This window comes from Pterocles gutturalis, unplaced genomic scaffold (assembly GCF_000699245.1).
Source record: "Pterocles gutturalis isolate BGI_N339 unplaced genomic scaffold, ASM69924v1 scaffold17486, whole genome shotgun sequence".
NCBI lineage: Eukaryota > Metazoa > Chordata > Aves > Pterocliformes > Pteroclidae > Pterocles > Pterocles gutturalis.
The window spans coordinates 168,246-180,635 of record NW_010100887.1 but is presented as its reverse complement, the minus strand read 5'-3'; the positions used below and the strand labels follow the sequence as shown (position 1 = coordinate 180,635).

Below are 12,390 nucleotides of genomic sequence, written 5' to 3'. Positions count from 1 at the left end.
TGGCACAGGTTGCCCAGAGAACTTGTGGAGTCTCCATCCTTAGAGATCTTCAGAAGCTGTTTGGACATGGTCCTGGGTAACTGTCTCTAGGTGGCCCTTCTTGAGCAAGGGTTTGGACCAGATGACCTCCAGAGCTCCCTTCCAAGCAACCTCAGCCACTCTGTGATTCAGTAATAAATATCCTATTTATGCTTCTTGTTACATGTCAGAATTATTTTTGTTTTCACCACCTTGGCAGCAGTAGCTAGTGGCATCTCATAACTCTTTTTGTAGATGGGAGAAGGATTTTTCTCTGTGTTTTCCTGAAAGGACTGCCTCATCCTGATTCACATGCTAAAGGATTTGGGGAAGACAACTTGTTCTCTCTCCTTCTCTGTCAGAAAGGAGACCTGTGACTTGTTTATGGCATACACTGCAGGGTAATATTGATGTTGCAAGAGGAGTAACACTTGGTATTGGCCTCATGAGTCAATTGAAGTCTGCAGATCTTTCCCATAGCTGGCTGTTCCAGAGCAAATAGAACCTCTCTCATCCAGCAAGCAGAAATTGTTTGAATGGCCTTGAGGTTATTTGCCTCGTGTCTGCTTGGAGAGGTCGAAGAAGAAATGTTTCAATGGAGCAGATTAATTGTGTCAATCCAGGCAGGAGCTCTTCTGCTGGTTGGAGCAATTGATCTTTGAGACATTTTGTCAGGACCTGTAGGGAAGTTGTGACAGTGATTTGGGCCCTGATGCTATTTGACCATATAGTCCAAGCAACAGAGTTGTCTGACAAGTATTTTCTGTTTTTAGTTGTACCTTTAACATACATTGAAGACTTAGCAGCTCACATATACAGATCATCAGTACTCACTCCGAGTTTAAAAAGGGCTGTTGGGCATCAGAGATGATACTTTGAGGATAAAGACTTAATCTTTGAATGAGTCACACAGACACTGTGCTAACATGCTAAGTAGTGAAGGAGAAACACTGTTAATCCAATTTGTTCCGTGCAGTTGTGCCATGGAGCCTGTGAACAAGTTTTTTGCAATAGTCCTATCTTCGAAGAAACTCTGAGCCACCTCTTTCAGGGTTCAGCCTGCACCTCCACCCTCTTCAAAACTAATCAACAAACTTTTTATAAGCCAGTGTATACAAAATTAAATTGGAACATGCCAGAGCAAGAAATGCAAAGTTAACTGATGAGTATTCATAACCACTGTTGTGGTTGTGAATAAATAAATACCCTCACTGTAAACCATCCTGGTTTTGAATTCTCACATGTAGACCTTCCAGAAAATAGTACACTTCACCTAGTGCACCAGGTGCTCTTTTTAAAAACTGTGTTGGTGAAGTCAGGGAATAATTAAGCATCAGAAACTAAACAGCAGTTATGAAGTTTCACAGGCAGTTGACATCAGACGAACACCTTGCTGTGAGTACAAGAGTATTTTTTTCTAAAACAGGTCCATCCCATACCTCTTAATTCTGATCGTGTTGACCAACTGAGAAAGTACTTATTGGAAACAAGCGTTAGAGCCAAAGTCTGCATTCCTCGTGGAAACCAAGTATCGCGGAGTCAGTGGAGATACCACCTAAGTGGCAAACTGCGAGTTCCCCAACACCGTGTTGCCACTAAGTCATATCTGTTTCAGAGGTGTTGTTCTCTTTTGTTCCATCTCATGAACAACTTGGTCACTATTGTGCTTTCTGCCATGCATGTCTGCTCTGTGGAGGACAAGTGGAACTGTTTGGACCTCCTTGACCTGTGTTTCAGGCTTGAAGAAAGATCTAGGTTCATAAAAGCTAGTCTTACTGTTCCCCTGTATTATTTGATCTAATAGAATATTGCTTTTTCCAACAAACCTACAGTAGCTCTATTTGTTTTCAAAGCACTCTTATAAAATACCAAACTTTTAAAAATATGTCCACTAAGGAAACTGAGCTATTAGACAATATTTTCCTTTTCTGAACCTACACAGTATGACAGTGTGCTTTTTCTTTGCATTTCCAAGCATGGGTAAGATCAGTTCTAGTAATAACCCATTATTTACCCATTTTTACCTTTGAGTTGTTGTCTTTAAATTATTGACCTTTAATATTTGTCAAGATGGCAGTTGAACAGCAGTTAGTTTTTTTCTCATATAAATGCACAGCCATGCTAGTTACAAAAAATGTCTTTTAATATGTATTACAATTTTATTTACAACTCTGTCAATATTTTGGTAGTTGGATTCTGTTTTTTCTGAAATATTTAAAGGAATGCTAATTTTCCTTAAATATGAGGAAACACTGTAAGAAAACAGTTGCCTTAAGGCCAAGAAGAGTTGTGCTGGCTGTCTGGATGCCTGGGAGTAAGGTGCTTTGGGACATATAAAGCTTTAGGAAATGGAAAGGCTTTCTCATCTGTGAAATGGGTATGACTTAATTCTTAGGTAAAAGGAAAGTGCAGTAAAATGTGTGGATGTTGAGTGATTCAGGAGACGAGGAGGGAAGAAAGGGGTAAAATAATTTAATATGTAAAGAAATTACTCTTTTGGTCTGCTGATCAGTTTATTAATAATTTTTATTTCAATAGGTGGTTGAATCCCTTATTTATTATTGGCCATAAAAGGAAGCTTGAAGAAGATGATATGTATAAAGTGCTGCCAGAAGATTCCTCAGAGAAGCTTGGAGAGGAATTGCAGTGGTAAGGATAAAAATAATTGTTCTCTTTCATTGTATTTCTGCTGGTGAAGGCGAGAGTCTTATTCCTATTCTAAAATTGTTTGTTGTAAAGTTTAACAACATCTACTGTTAAAATTCTGAAAAACTAAGGGTAATATTTAGAAGTTGTATACCATCGAAACATTTTAATTTTTTCAAGTTATACAGAATGAATATAAGTTAGAGTATTTCCATTATATAACTTATAATTTATTTGATGCTTTGCAGAATGTTTGGAAAAGAAGACTTTTCATCAACTGTTAATGCAGTAATCCTTAATAAATTAATGTGAGTCTTCTGGCCTGTGGTAGAATAGCTATGTAAACTTTTTAAATTTCTCTGTATAAAAATGTGGAAAAAGTTTTAGGTTTTTCTCTTTGTTGTTTTTGGTTTTGAGCAGAAACTGAATTAAGTGACAACTGTGTACCCTTTATATATGTATGTTGAAAATATGCCACTCTTTGGTAAACTGGATCAAATGCCTTAGACATCTAAAAGCATGAGTCTAGGAGGTGTTTATATTTTGCTTTAAATACTCTTTTATGGACTGTGTACCAATTCATGTTGTCATGAACCCAGGATGATCTATCTCTTTTTCTGTTAGTAGTGGAGTATCTTCCAAGAATAACATATAAATTGCCTTGAACCTTGCATTAGAGAAGATTTTTGTCTTCAGATAATCTTTTGTTAAATATAATTAAAGGAAGAGGTGTCTCCTAGTGAAAGATGGCCTCTGTATTAAGAAAGCGTGGCCTTGCTGTTTCTTGCCTTCATGCTGAAGGTCGAGCAAATCAGTAGTTTGGCTGGCATGAGAGACTACTCAAAAAGCAAAAAGAATCCGGAAATGGAAGGCTATGACCAGGTCTTACATCATCCTGCTCTGGATGAGTTAACTGAAGAAAGAGGGTCAGTGATAATCTCATAGGAGTGCGGCTTTTAAGATCTTTGTAGCTGGAAAGCTTTGCCAAATTCTGTGATTGTGTCTTGAAGCAGCTCAGGGAGGTTGCTGTGGAGGAAGATGGACTCTTTCCAATGATTCTTACAGTAAAAGCACACACTTTCCATGAGTCAGGAAATGGTAGAAAATACAGCATGCAAAAAAAGAGTGATTTTTAATTCTTTAGTGTACCTGGCCAAGAAGCAGAGAATATGATCTATAAATAGCCACCTAAGGAAGTAGCCTTTTCTCTTGGGCCAGCAAACCCCACAGAGTCTACACAGTTTCAATACTGATTCCGAAGCATTTAGACAATAACTCTATAATCCTTGTAACAAAAAAAGAGGGTGAAAATTTAAAAAAAAAAAAGTTTTCTTAGCCATGCTGTATGCTTCAAACTTGTGTGCTTTGTTGCAAAATAATTTGGCTTTCATGCCTTAGGCTCATTTCAGCTCTCAGACTAGCAAGGTCAGAGGGCATGGCAGAAAATATTTAGTCGCCAGAAGCAAGGGGGAGTATCCTGTCTGACAACAGTGTGCTTTAAGAAGTCTGCTTAAGTTCTGATACTTTCTTGATAAAATCATGCTTGTTGTTACTGTCCTTGATTTTCATGTGAACAGATTGTTTCCTGCTTGTGGGCAGCAGGCAGTAATGCAAAGATCTTTGGCGCTCCACTGCTGTAGTCCTTGCCTTCAGAGAGACGTGGAGAGTGTTAAGTGACAAAACTGCTGCAGACAGTTCTCTCTGCTCTTGTGCCAAATCTGCTTGTCCTTATTGAAGCACATGGTGGAAAAAAGAAAAGTCCAGACATGAGAAAGGGTTGTACGTCACAAACTTTCTGGGCAAGTGCAGAGCTTGTAAGAAGATAAAGACACTCCATGCTGCCTCAGTTTGGTCCATAGTCAGGAGTTCGTATGATAATAGGCTCTTAACTAAGGAGAGTGGCTGTATGAACTGAGAGGAGGAGAAAGAAAAGAAGGGTTCCTTATCAGCAAATATGTCAAGGAGATATAGTCAATAATGGTGAATTGTTTGTGATTATACAAGAGCAAAATAGGCCTCTAATATTAAGTACTACATGTTTATGTGAATGAGAAAACATGACTGTCTATTAACTACTTTCTTTTTTTAATTGTCTAAAAGTGATAATGGCAAACTGGCTTAAGTCTGAAAGTATTTTATTCCAGGTAATTGCCTTATGATTTTACTTCTGTCCTCCAGCATGTCTGCATTTTGTTTGTCAGGTACTGGGATAAAGAGGTGCAAAAAGCAAAAAAGAGAGGAAAAACACCACATTTAACAAAAGCCATTATTCTTTGTTACTGGAAATCCTATTTAGTTTTTGGAATTTTCACAATGATTGAGGTAAGTGGTGTAAAATGTCATACACTTCATAGCTAACATCAGTGTGAAACTTGGCCTCTTAGATTGCATGATGCATACTGGTGACTTCAGGCTGGGCTGTTCAGAGAATCTACAGCCCTGCAGAGGCTGAAAAATTGAGTTGTAACTGTGGGGTTATGGACGTAGAACAGAGAGCTGATTTCAGTGCAGTATTTTTGAGACATTACAAGCCATTGACTTGCTTTGTAAGACTTAGCTGTATTTTATGTATCTGAGTGGGGTGCCCCATAGAAAAAGGTTTTTTTGCTGTATGTAAATGGCTGTTATGGAGACACTGTCATCTTTAAAAATGGAAGTGTAGTACATATTCATGCAATTTTTATAGCATCAAAGTTTTTATTGGTAATTGAGAGAGTTCTTTTTAAAGATTCAGCTAAATTTTAATGTGGAACATATTTCTTTTAGATTATATGTTGATAAAAATTGGCTTGACATTTTAGAGCACAATAAAGAAAAAATAATAGGGGATGTGACTTGGGGCAGTATTTGGCTCTTGTTTGCCTGGTTAGAAACTTGGGTAGCATGGCATGATATAAAGTTGTTAATACTTTTTTCCCTTATTTTTTTCAGGAAACCCTCAAAATAATCCAGCCAATATTTTTGGGAAAAATTATTAACTATTTTGAAAACTATGATGCTTTGAATTTTGCATATTGCTACGCAGCTGCTCTATCTGTCTGCACGCTTATTCTAGCTATAATGCACCACTTATACTTCTATCATGTACAGCGGGCTGGCATGAAGCTGAGGGTAGCTATGTGCCATATGATTTATCGGAAGGTAAGCAAACCTGTTTACAGGTATCTTTGGCATTTGACGGCTATTTCATTAGAGGAGTTTAAAAATATAGTTATTTGTTACGTTCATGTTTGCAATTCCATTGAAGTTACTTATGTGTAGAAATGTAATGCGTGCTAGTATGTAACAGACCTTAAATGTATGTATGTGCTTTTGCTCTCTTTTTGATAATATGGTATCTGAATGACAGCTTCACTTCTCCTAGACAAGATGGTGAACTAAATAGCCCTAAAGCATAGGAGGAGCTGCTGATTTTTGCCTGCTTGTGCTATTGGAAAGGAGCGCCCTATTGCTGGTGGAAGGGTTGTGTGCTGGAGCAGTAAGGCTGTCAGCATACAGCAGGAGAGGGGCAGAGCTCCCAGAGGATGCAGGCAGTTACTCAGCCCTGCAGTATCATCCCCAGGGAGGACGTTATGCTTGGCTGTCACCATCTGCTTCAGCACTCTCAGTTGCCTGGGCATTGTTTCACTGTCCAATTCCACCCACAACCCTGCTGTGGTTAATGATGGGATTTATTTATATTCTCTTCCAGCAATGCTGTAGATCTAGTGGGTTGCCTCCTTCGTGTGTCAGAGAGGCTGCGCCCCTCTCTCAGGGCATTCATCAGGTTAGTTCAGGGAGAGGCAGCCGTACTGCGGTACTGCTGCTGCCCGCTCTGGGCTGGAGGGGATGATTGGAGTCTTCACAGGCAGGTCCCTTTAGCATCACTCTTACTTGGGAGGGAAGAAAGAGAGGAGTGGGCAGAGGAGGGCCAGTTCAGAATCAAGCTGAATCCTAAAGGCAGGGTAGAGCTGTTTTTTAGTATCATTTACTGGTTTTATTGTGGGAGCACTGGAGTCCTTCACTAAAGCCAATGAAGCATGAGATGGCATGTACGCTTAGTAAGCTGTGGTTTCTTTGCTGTCTGTGTGTCCTGGCCAAGAAAAAGCTGTCCTCGACTACAGATGGAGCCTAGGCTCCTGTCAGATGAAAAGTGGAAGAAGTTATGGCTATTACCTACAGGAAGGAGTTGAGCGACATCCAGGATGGAATACTGGCCTTGGTGTACTCTGAGGAGCAAGCAACCCAGTTGTAAATATCTGCTTCCCTCTTCTGAAGCTGTTGGCAATACCCAAACCATTGACTCCATCTCTGCTTCCAAGCAGGTAGTCCCTCCTGGGGATACTAGAATGGAAAAATGCCCTCTTTTTCTAGCTTTAATGCTGCTGGAACAGTTCTTACCTCAACAAAGAAGTTTACTTGAAGGATCGGGATCGGGATCGTAAAGTTTCTTTAGAATGTAAAGAAATCTGTGTTATTTTAACCATTAAACGTAGGTACCATCCACTTAAGGCAAACACTTGTACTACTGATATAGGTCATGTGAAGGTTTTAGGCAAAGCAGTGAAGTTTAACATAAAGAGTAAAAGTGTCCCCATTGTAAGTGTTGATTGCTTTTCATGCACCTATTTATTCTCCTCCCTCTTCTGATACCTTGGAAATTATCCTCTAGGAACTCAGCTCTAACATGGCACACTGCTTTCTTGTGCATAAACCTCTCTCTAAGGTATTAATTTACTGAACTGGTTATCATAACACAGTTTGAAATTCATTAAATGTATATAGCAATTTTGTTTGTTGCTTTGTTAATACTAGCTTAGAAGCTTGGAAAATAAGTGTTCATAATGTGCACCCTTATTTCTGGAGATGTGATTAAATGGAAAATTAATCTCCCTTCATCTCATAAATGTTTACTCCTGAGGGTGAAGGCTGAGGCCTCAGCAGAACATTGATAAACCTTTCTAATAATTTGTCTTCATTATCTGAGACTTATAGATAGGTCATACTTTGTCCTCATACATGCTCTTGAAAGAATCTGGATGCTAATTTACCAGCACTTTTACAGTGTTCGTTAATTGCTGTAGTAAATAAAAACGTGTATTTCCAAGGATGAGAGAGCATCCTTAATAGAGAACTTCAAATGCTCGTAATTCTTAACTTTTAGAACCTTTTAATTTCCTGGGATGTTAAAATCTCATTTGCAAAAAGCTGTTATTCAAAGTCCAAGATGTTTTGTGATCATTAAGAAGTATTAGTGATGAATGCAGGAAGTTTATAACAAAAATGAAAATGTAGTCCGTCTCATGACTCACAGTCTCATGTTTTTAAACGAAAGGCTACTTATGGGAGGCTGGGGTTCTTTTTATGGTTTTTTTTGACTTAACTTTTAGAATTTCTTTGATGTTCAGAATAAACACTAAAGCAGTTTAAGCTGTGAAGTGTTTGGCTGATACAGAAAGCAGGCAAAAAGGTGTCAGGAGTTATTTGACTCAACAGTTATGTTATTCCTTTCTTTGGTCAGTTCTCCCTTTTAATGTACTTCTGAATTAACTACTTGGGGCAGGGAGAGATTAAAACACTGAGATGGAAGTACAGAAGGCAAATAATGGTTAAAGAATTGAAATTGGGCCTGTGCGATTACCTCTGGGGAAAAAAAACCCAACAGTTTATCCTAAGACATCAAGCATACCAACTGCTCTCCTTAGTTCATACAATTAAAAACTATTTTCCTTGAGAAAGGGTGCTTGCTGGGAAATACATCTGTATGGAAAATTTACAGACAGAAAATCAAGCAGATTTTTGTGTTGAAAACAGATACTTGACAAACGTAAAATAAAATGTAAATTCAAACTACAGTTGCTTTTTAAAAAGGTGTGTGGCTCTAAATAGTCTCCAGTAGTATTTCTTACCTTCAGAGTGAATGGTCAAAGTAGTATTTAAAGCCACAGTGTGCTGGCTTTGGCTGGGATAGAATTAATTTTCTTCAGAGCAGCTCATGTGGTGCTGTGTTTCGGATGTAGCAGAAAAGAAAAATACCAAAACAGGCCTTTTTGGTAAAAAACGGATATATAAGTAAAACTGCTGCTTTGTGTCCAGTGTTTCCATTTCCTTCTGTATACTTTAAAGTCTAGACAGGTCCATTCAAGCAGGAGAATGTAGGGTTTATTTCACTTTTTTAAAAAAACTAAAAATCAAAAAGCAGTGCTACTTCAAAAGTAGTTTTGAAGCAGGAAGGGAAGAAAAGACAAAAATTGCATTGCCGCTGACGCTGGAAAGGGCTGTCTATTCCCTGAGAAGGCAAATCGGCCACAGACAAGCGCCCTCCCTTTGGCTGAGGTGCTTGTGTGGGTCCTCCTGAGACTGCCCTGGTCAAAACCAACTGGGGTAGTACATTTTGAAACTGTTTTCACTGCCTGTGTCCAAAATAGCTAGGAAGAGGTCGGAAAGGTGACTCAGGTGGTGGGTCCGAGCCAGGCCCAGGCCGTGGGCCAGCAGCGGGACACCAGCGCAGGGCTCTCCTGGGGGCTCAGGTGGGCCTCACACGGCGGGTATGTTGCTGTCCTAAAGGAGTGAGTAGCAGAAGGTGCTGTAACACTCCATGGTGGGCAGCTTCTTCAGACATGCATGGCTTGAACTCCTGTTATTATGTTCTATGGATATCTAACAGCTTCTCTTGGAGCTTATCAACCTTGATCTATGGTGTGGAATAAACGTGATACAAATGTGGATGCGCTGTGGCTGCGTTACCTGCAGGCAGCTTCCCCGGGGGATTTCAGATGTGTGAGAGACAAATGGCTTAAGATAGGGAATGAATTGAAGATTTTCTCAAATAATTATGCCTAGTCTCTCATATACCCAGTATCCTAGACTTATTATTGGAATATGAGAGGAATTTCTTAGCAGAGTTTTAAATGTTTCTGCTTGCTGGTTTCAGTGAAGTTAGGGTTGGGATTCTCTCTGTGATTAATACCTTTGTAACCCGACAATGAGGTGCAAGAAATGTAAGATGCTTTGAACAATACTTTGATGTTCTTGCTTCTGTTTTAAAATACTGGAAGAATATTTTTCAAACAATTAGTGCATTTCAGGTTAGATTGTTGATCAAAAGAGAATCCTAATAATAACTGTTTGGAGAGGGAGAAGTAGATGTGCACTGCCTAAAAATGTGAAGTGTTTTTGAGGAGTGAACTATTCCTGTTACAGGAGAACCTGTAGCATGTTTTGTATATTTTTTTACTTGTGCTGCAAAACTGTGTTTTCTTTGATGCAGGTGTAGAAGGAAGCAAGGGTCTGTTATCTTAGTCTTTGAGCTATTTCAGTTTGAATCTTTTCAGTAATGTTCAGATTGCATATTTCCAGATGTGATTTTATAATCACATACTATTTTCTACTGATTAACTTATTAACTTGTAAAAAGATTTGATAATTACTCTTGTTGCTTTTCATAGCATGTGCTAAACTTAATTTAATGCAATTAATAAATTTTATTATTTTACAAGAGTTATTAACAAGGGAAATATTTGTTAATTTGTGAAGGGATTTTAACTCAGATTTGCAAAGACAGAAAGCACACTTTGCAGTGTTAGCAAGAACTGATAGTGTAAAATTAATAACTTGGGTTTTTTTTCTTCTGTCAGGAATCTCATTCAGAACAGAGTTTTTTTGGTTGACCAAATGTTGTCCTGATTTTAATTTGGTCTGCAGGTGGAGTTTTTTGTTCCTGTTCTGAATGAATACTTATAATGTGGAGGAGAGTGATGCAAATAAAAAGTTACAGCATCTTTTGTTTAGTTTTAATAACTTGCTATGTTGGTGTTTTCCCATTTTTAATCAATTCAGACAACATGAAGATAGTTATGGCACCTTTGTTCTTGCAGTCTTTCCCCAGAATTTTTTTATATTCTCCTCTTCAGGACTTTCTTCAGAATATTTAGCCTAACCCACATGTTATCTAAGGCTCTTGAACTGTGCCAAGATATTCTCAGGCAAAAGCTGAGACGTACCTTAAGCTTTTGCCCTGGTATTGTATTTGTGTATTGAGTCTTCTGTTTACAGGTGTACGTGCTGTATAAACTGAAAATTTGAGACTGTTCTGACTTTTTTAGGCACTTCGTCTCAGTAACGTAGCTATGGCAAAAACTACCACTGGTCAAATAGTAAATCTTCTGTCGAATGATGTGAACAAATTTGATCAGGTAAGAAAAATTACAGATCTTTCCAAGGGGCTGAAGAAGTTGTGGGGTTGGAGTTAAAAAGTTTTTGTTTACAACTGGTGATTAAGTGTTTCTTACGAACTTTTCTTCTAGTTGTTTCTTGAACATCATAGGAAGAGAAATATTACCTTAAAATATGGGAAGAAAACACACTTCCCCACCCCTTAAAATATTTTCCTGCTGTTTTCCTAAGCTCCAAGAAGTGTTGGTGCATGAAGATAAAACAATCAATGTGGTGATTTGCTTACTTTCTGGAAGTTAGGCACCTCCGTGTACATTTAGGTCTTTGAATCTGGTGCAGAATTCTTCTTGACGCCTCAGTACCTGCCACAGGCAAAGGTGCTTCCTCAACTTTGTGTTATTAGGGTTTAATATTTTAGCTAAGACCAAAAGCTCATTTTTGTTTCTTAACTATTGGCCTAGGTAACGATTTTCTTGCACTTCTTGTGGGCTGGACCAATTCAAGCTGTAGCAGTAACAGTACTTCTCTGGATGGAGATAGGCCCATCGTGTCTTGCAGGAATGGCAGTTCTGATTATTCTTCTTCCTGTCCAGACCTGCATTGGGAGGCTTTTTTCTTCCCTAAGGTAAGGTAGCATGTGTTCAGTTGTAGGTATTTCCTGTCCTGGGTTTTAAAATGTGCATAGTGGATGGAGGTGGAGTGTGGCTCTGAGAGCAGCTTCTGTCTGGTGAGGTTTTTTGTTGTCTTTTGTCTTTGCTGATATTTTTCATAGTTGCTGTTGTGAGATTTCTGAATTACTGTTTAAGGACTTTAAGTGGTCTGTCTTTCAGCCATGCTGAAAATACCTGCTACTCATTAACTGTCCAGAATATTAAAAGAGTTGGGCTGCTTCTGTGGCTACCTTGCTGTAGATCTTGACGTAGAATTGTGTAACTCCATGAGCTTTGCCTTCCTGCAATGATGCTTAGGGCTTGGTTGCTACAAAGGCAATACTGTTTCAGTCCTGTCGTAAGTTTGACTTACTAAGGTGATACGGGAGTTGCAGTAGAAAGCTCTGAAAGCTTTGTCTTGAGAGATCTTGCTCCCTCTCCTCCAAGACAAAGATGCAGAGAGGAAAAAGGGGAAGGAACTGAGAGAGAAAGGAAGAAAAAAATTATGATGGTGGTTTTGATGCCAGCTATGAGGTTTCTAATTGTAAGGTTCTAAGCTGTGGAGATATAAAATGAGCTTGCAGTAATTTTTCATTCTCAGACAAATTTAATTTGTTTTTCTGTGACTTCTTCCTAAAAAAAGACTTGTCTCAAGTGGGAACATTGCATTATATTCAATGTTCTTGCTTCATAACTTTCTTGGGTAATTGATCATCTACTTACATCATGAGTTTATAAATTACTTTTGCATCTGAATGGGAATATTTTTGTGTTCCTGTACTGTGTACACGTATGCTTAGTAGTGTTACGCATCTTTTTTTGCATTTGTATTCAGGATTAATCAGTTTCTTCTAGCTCTTTGGATACATAAAACTTTTTTTTAGTGAGTTAGTGTTGTTTTCAAGTTGTATTTTAAGACAGG

The 12,390-nt window shown here is 38.6% G+C and overlaps 1 protein-coding gene across 1 annotated transcript in view; it reads left to right on the top strand.

The window, feature by feature from the left end:
* Positions 1 to 2,556: 2,556 nt before the first annotated feature.
* Positions 2,557 to 12,390, top strand: part of ABCC4 (ATP-binding cassette, sub-family C (CFTR/MRP), member 4) — a gene marked incomplete at its 5' end in the record, with an annotated part of 136,217 nt that continues 126,383 nt past the window's right edge. The window contains 5 exons of the mRNA XM_010081513.1: positions 2,557 to 2,667; positions 4,866 to 4,986; positions 5,596 to 5,805; positions 10,749 to 10,838; positions 11,280 to 11,443. Of these exons, the coding sequence (XP_010079815.1) occupies positions 2,557 to 2,667; positions 4,866 to 4,986; positions 5,596 to 5,805; positions 10,749 to 10,838; positions 11,280 to 11,443 (696 nt within the window). The remainder of the gene's footprint in view (positions 2,668 to 4,865; positions 4,987 to 5,595; positions 5,806 to 10,748; positions 10,839 to 11,279; positions 11,444 to 12,390) is intronic.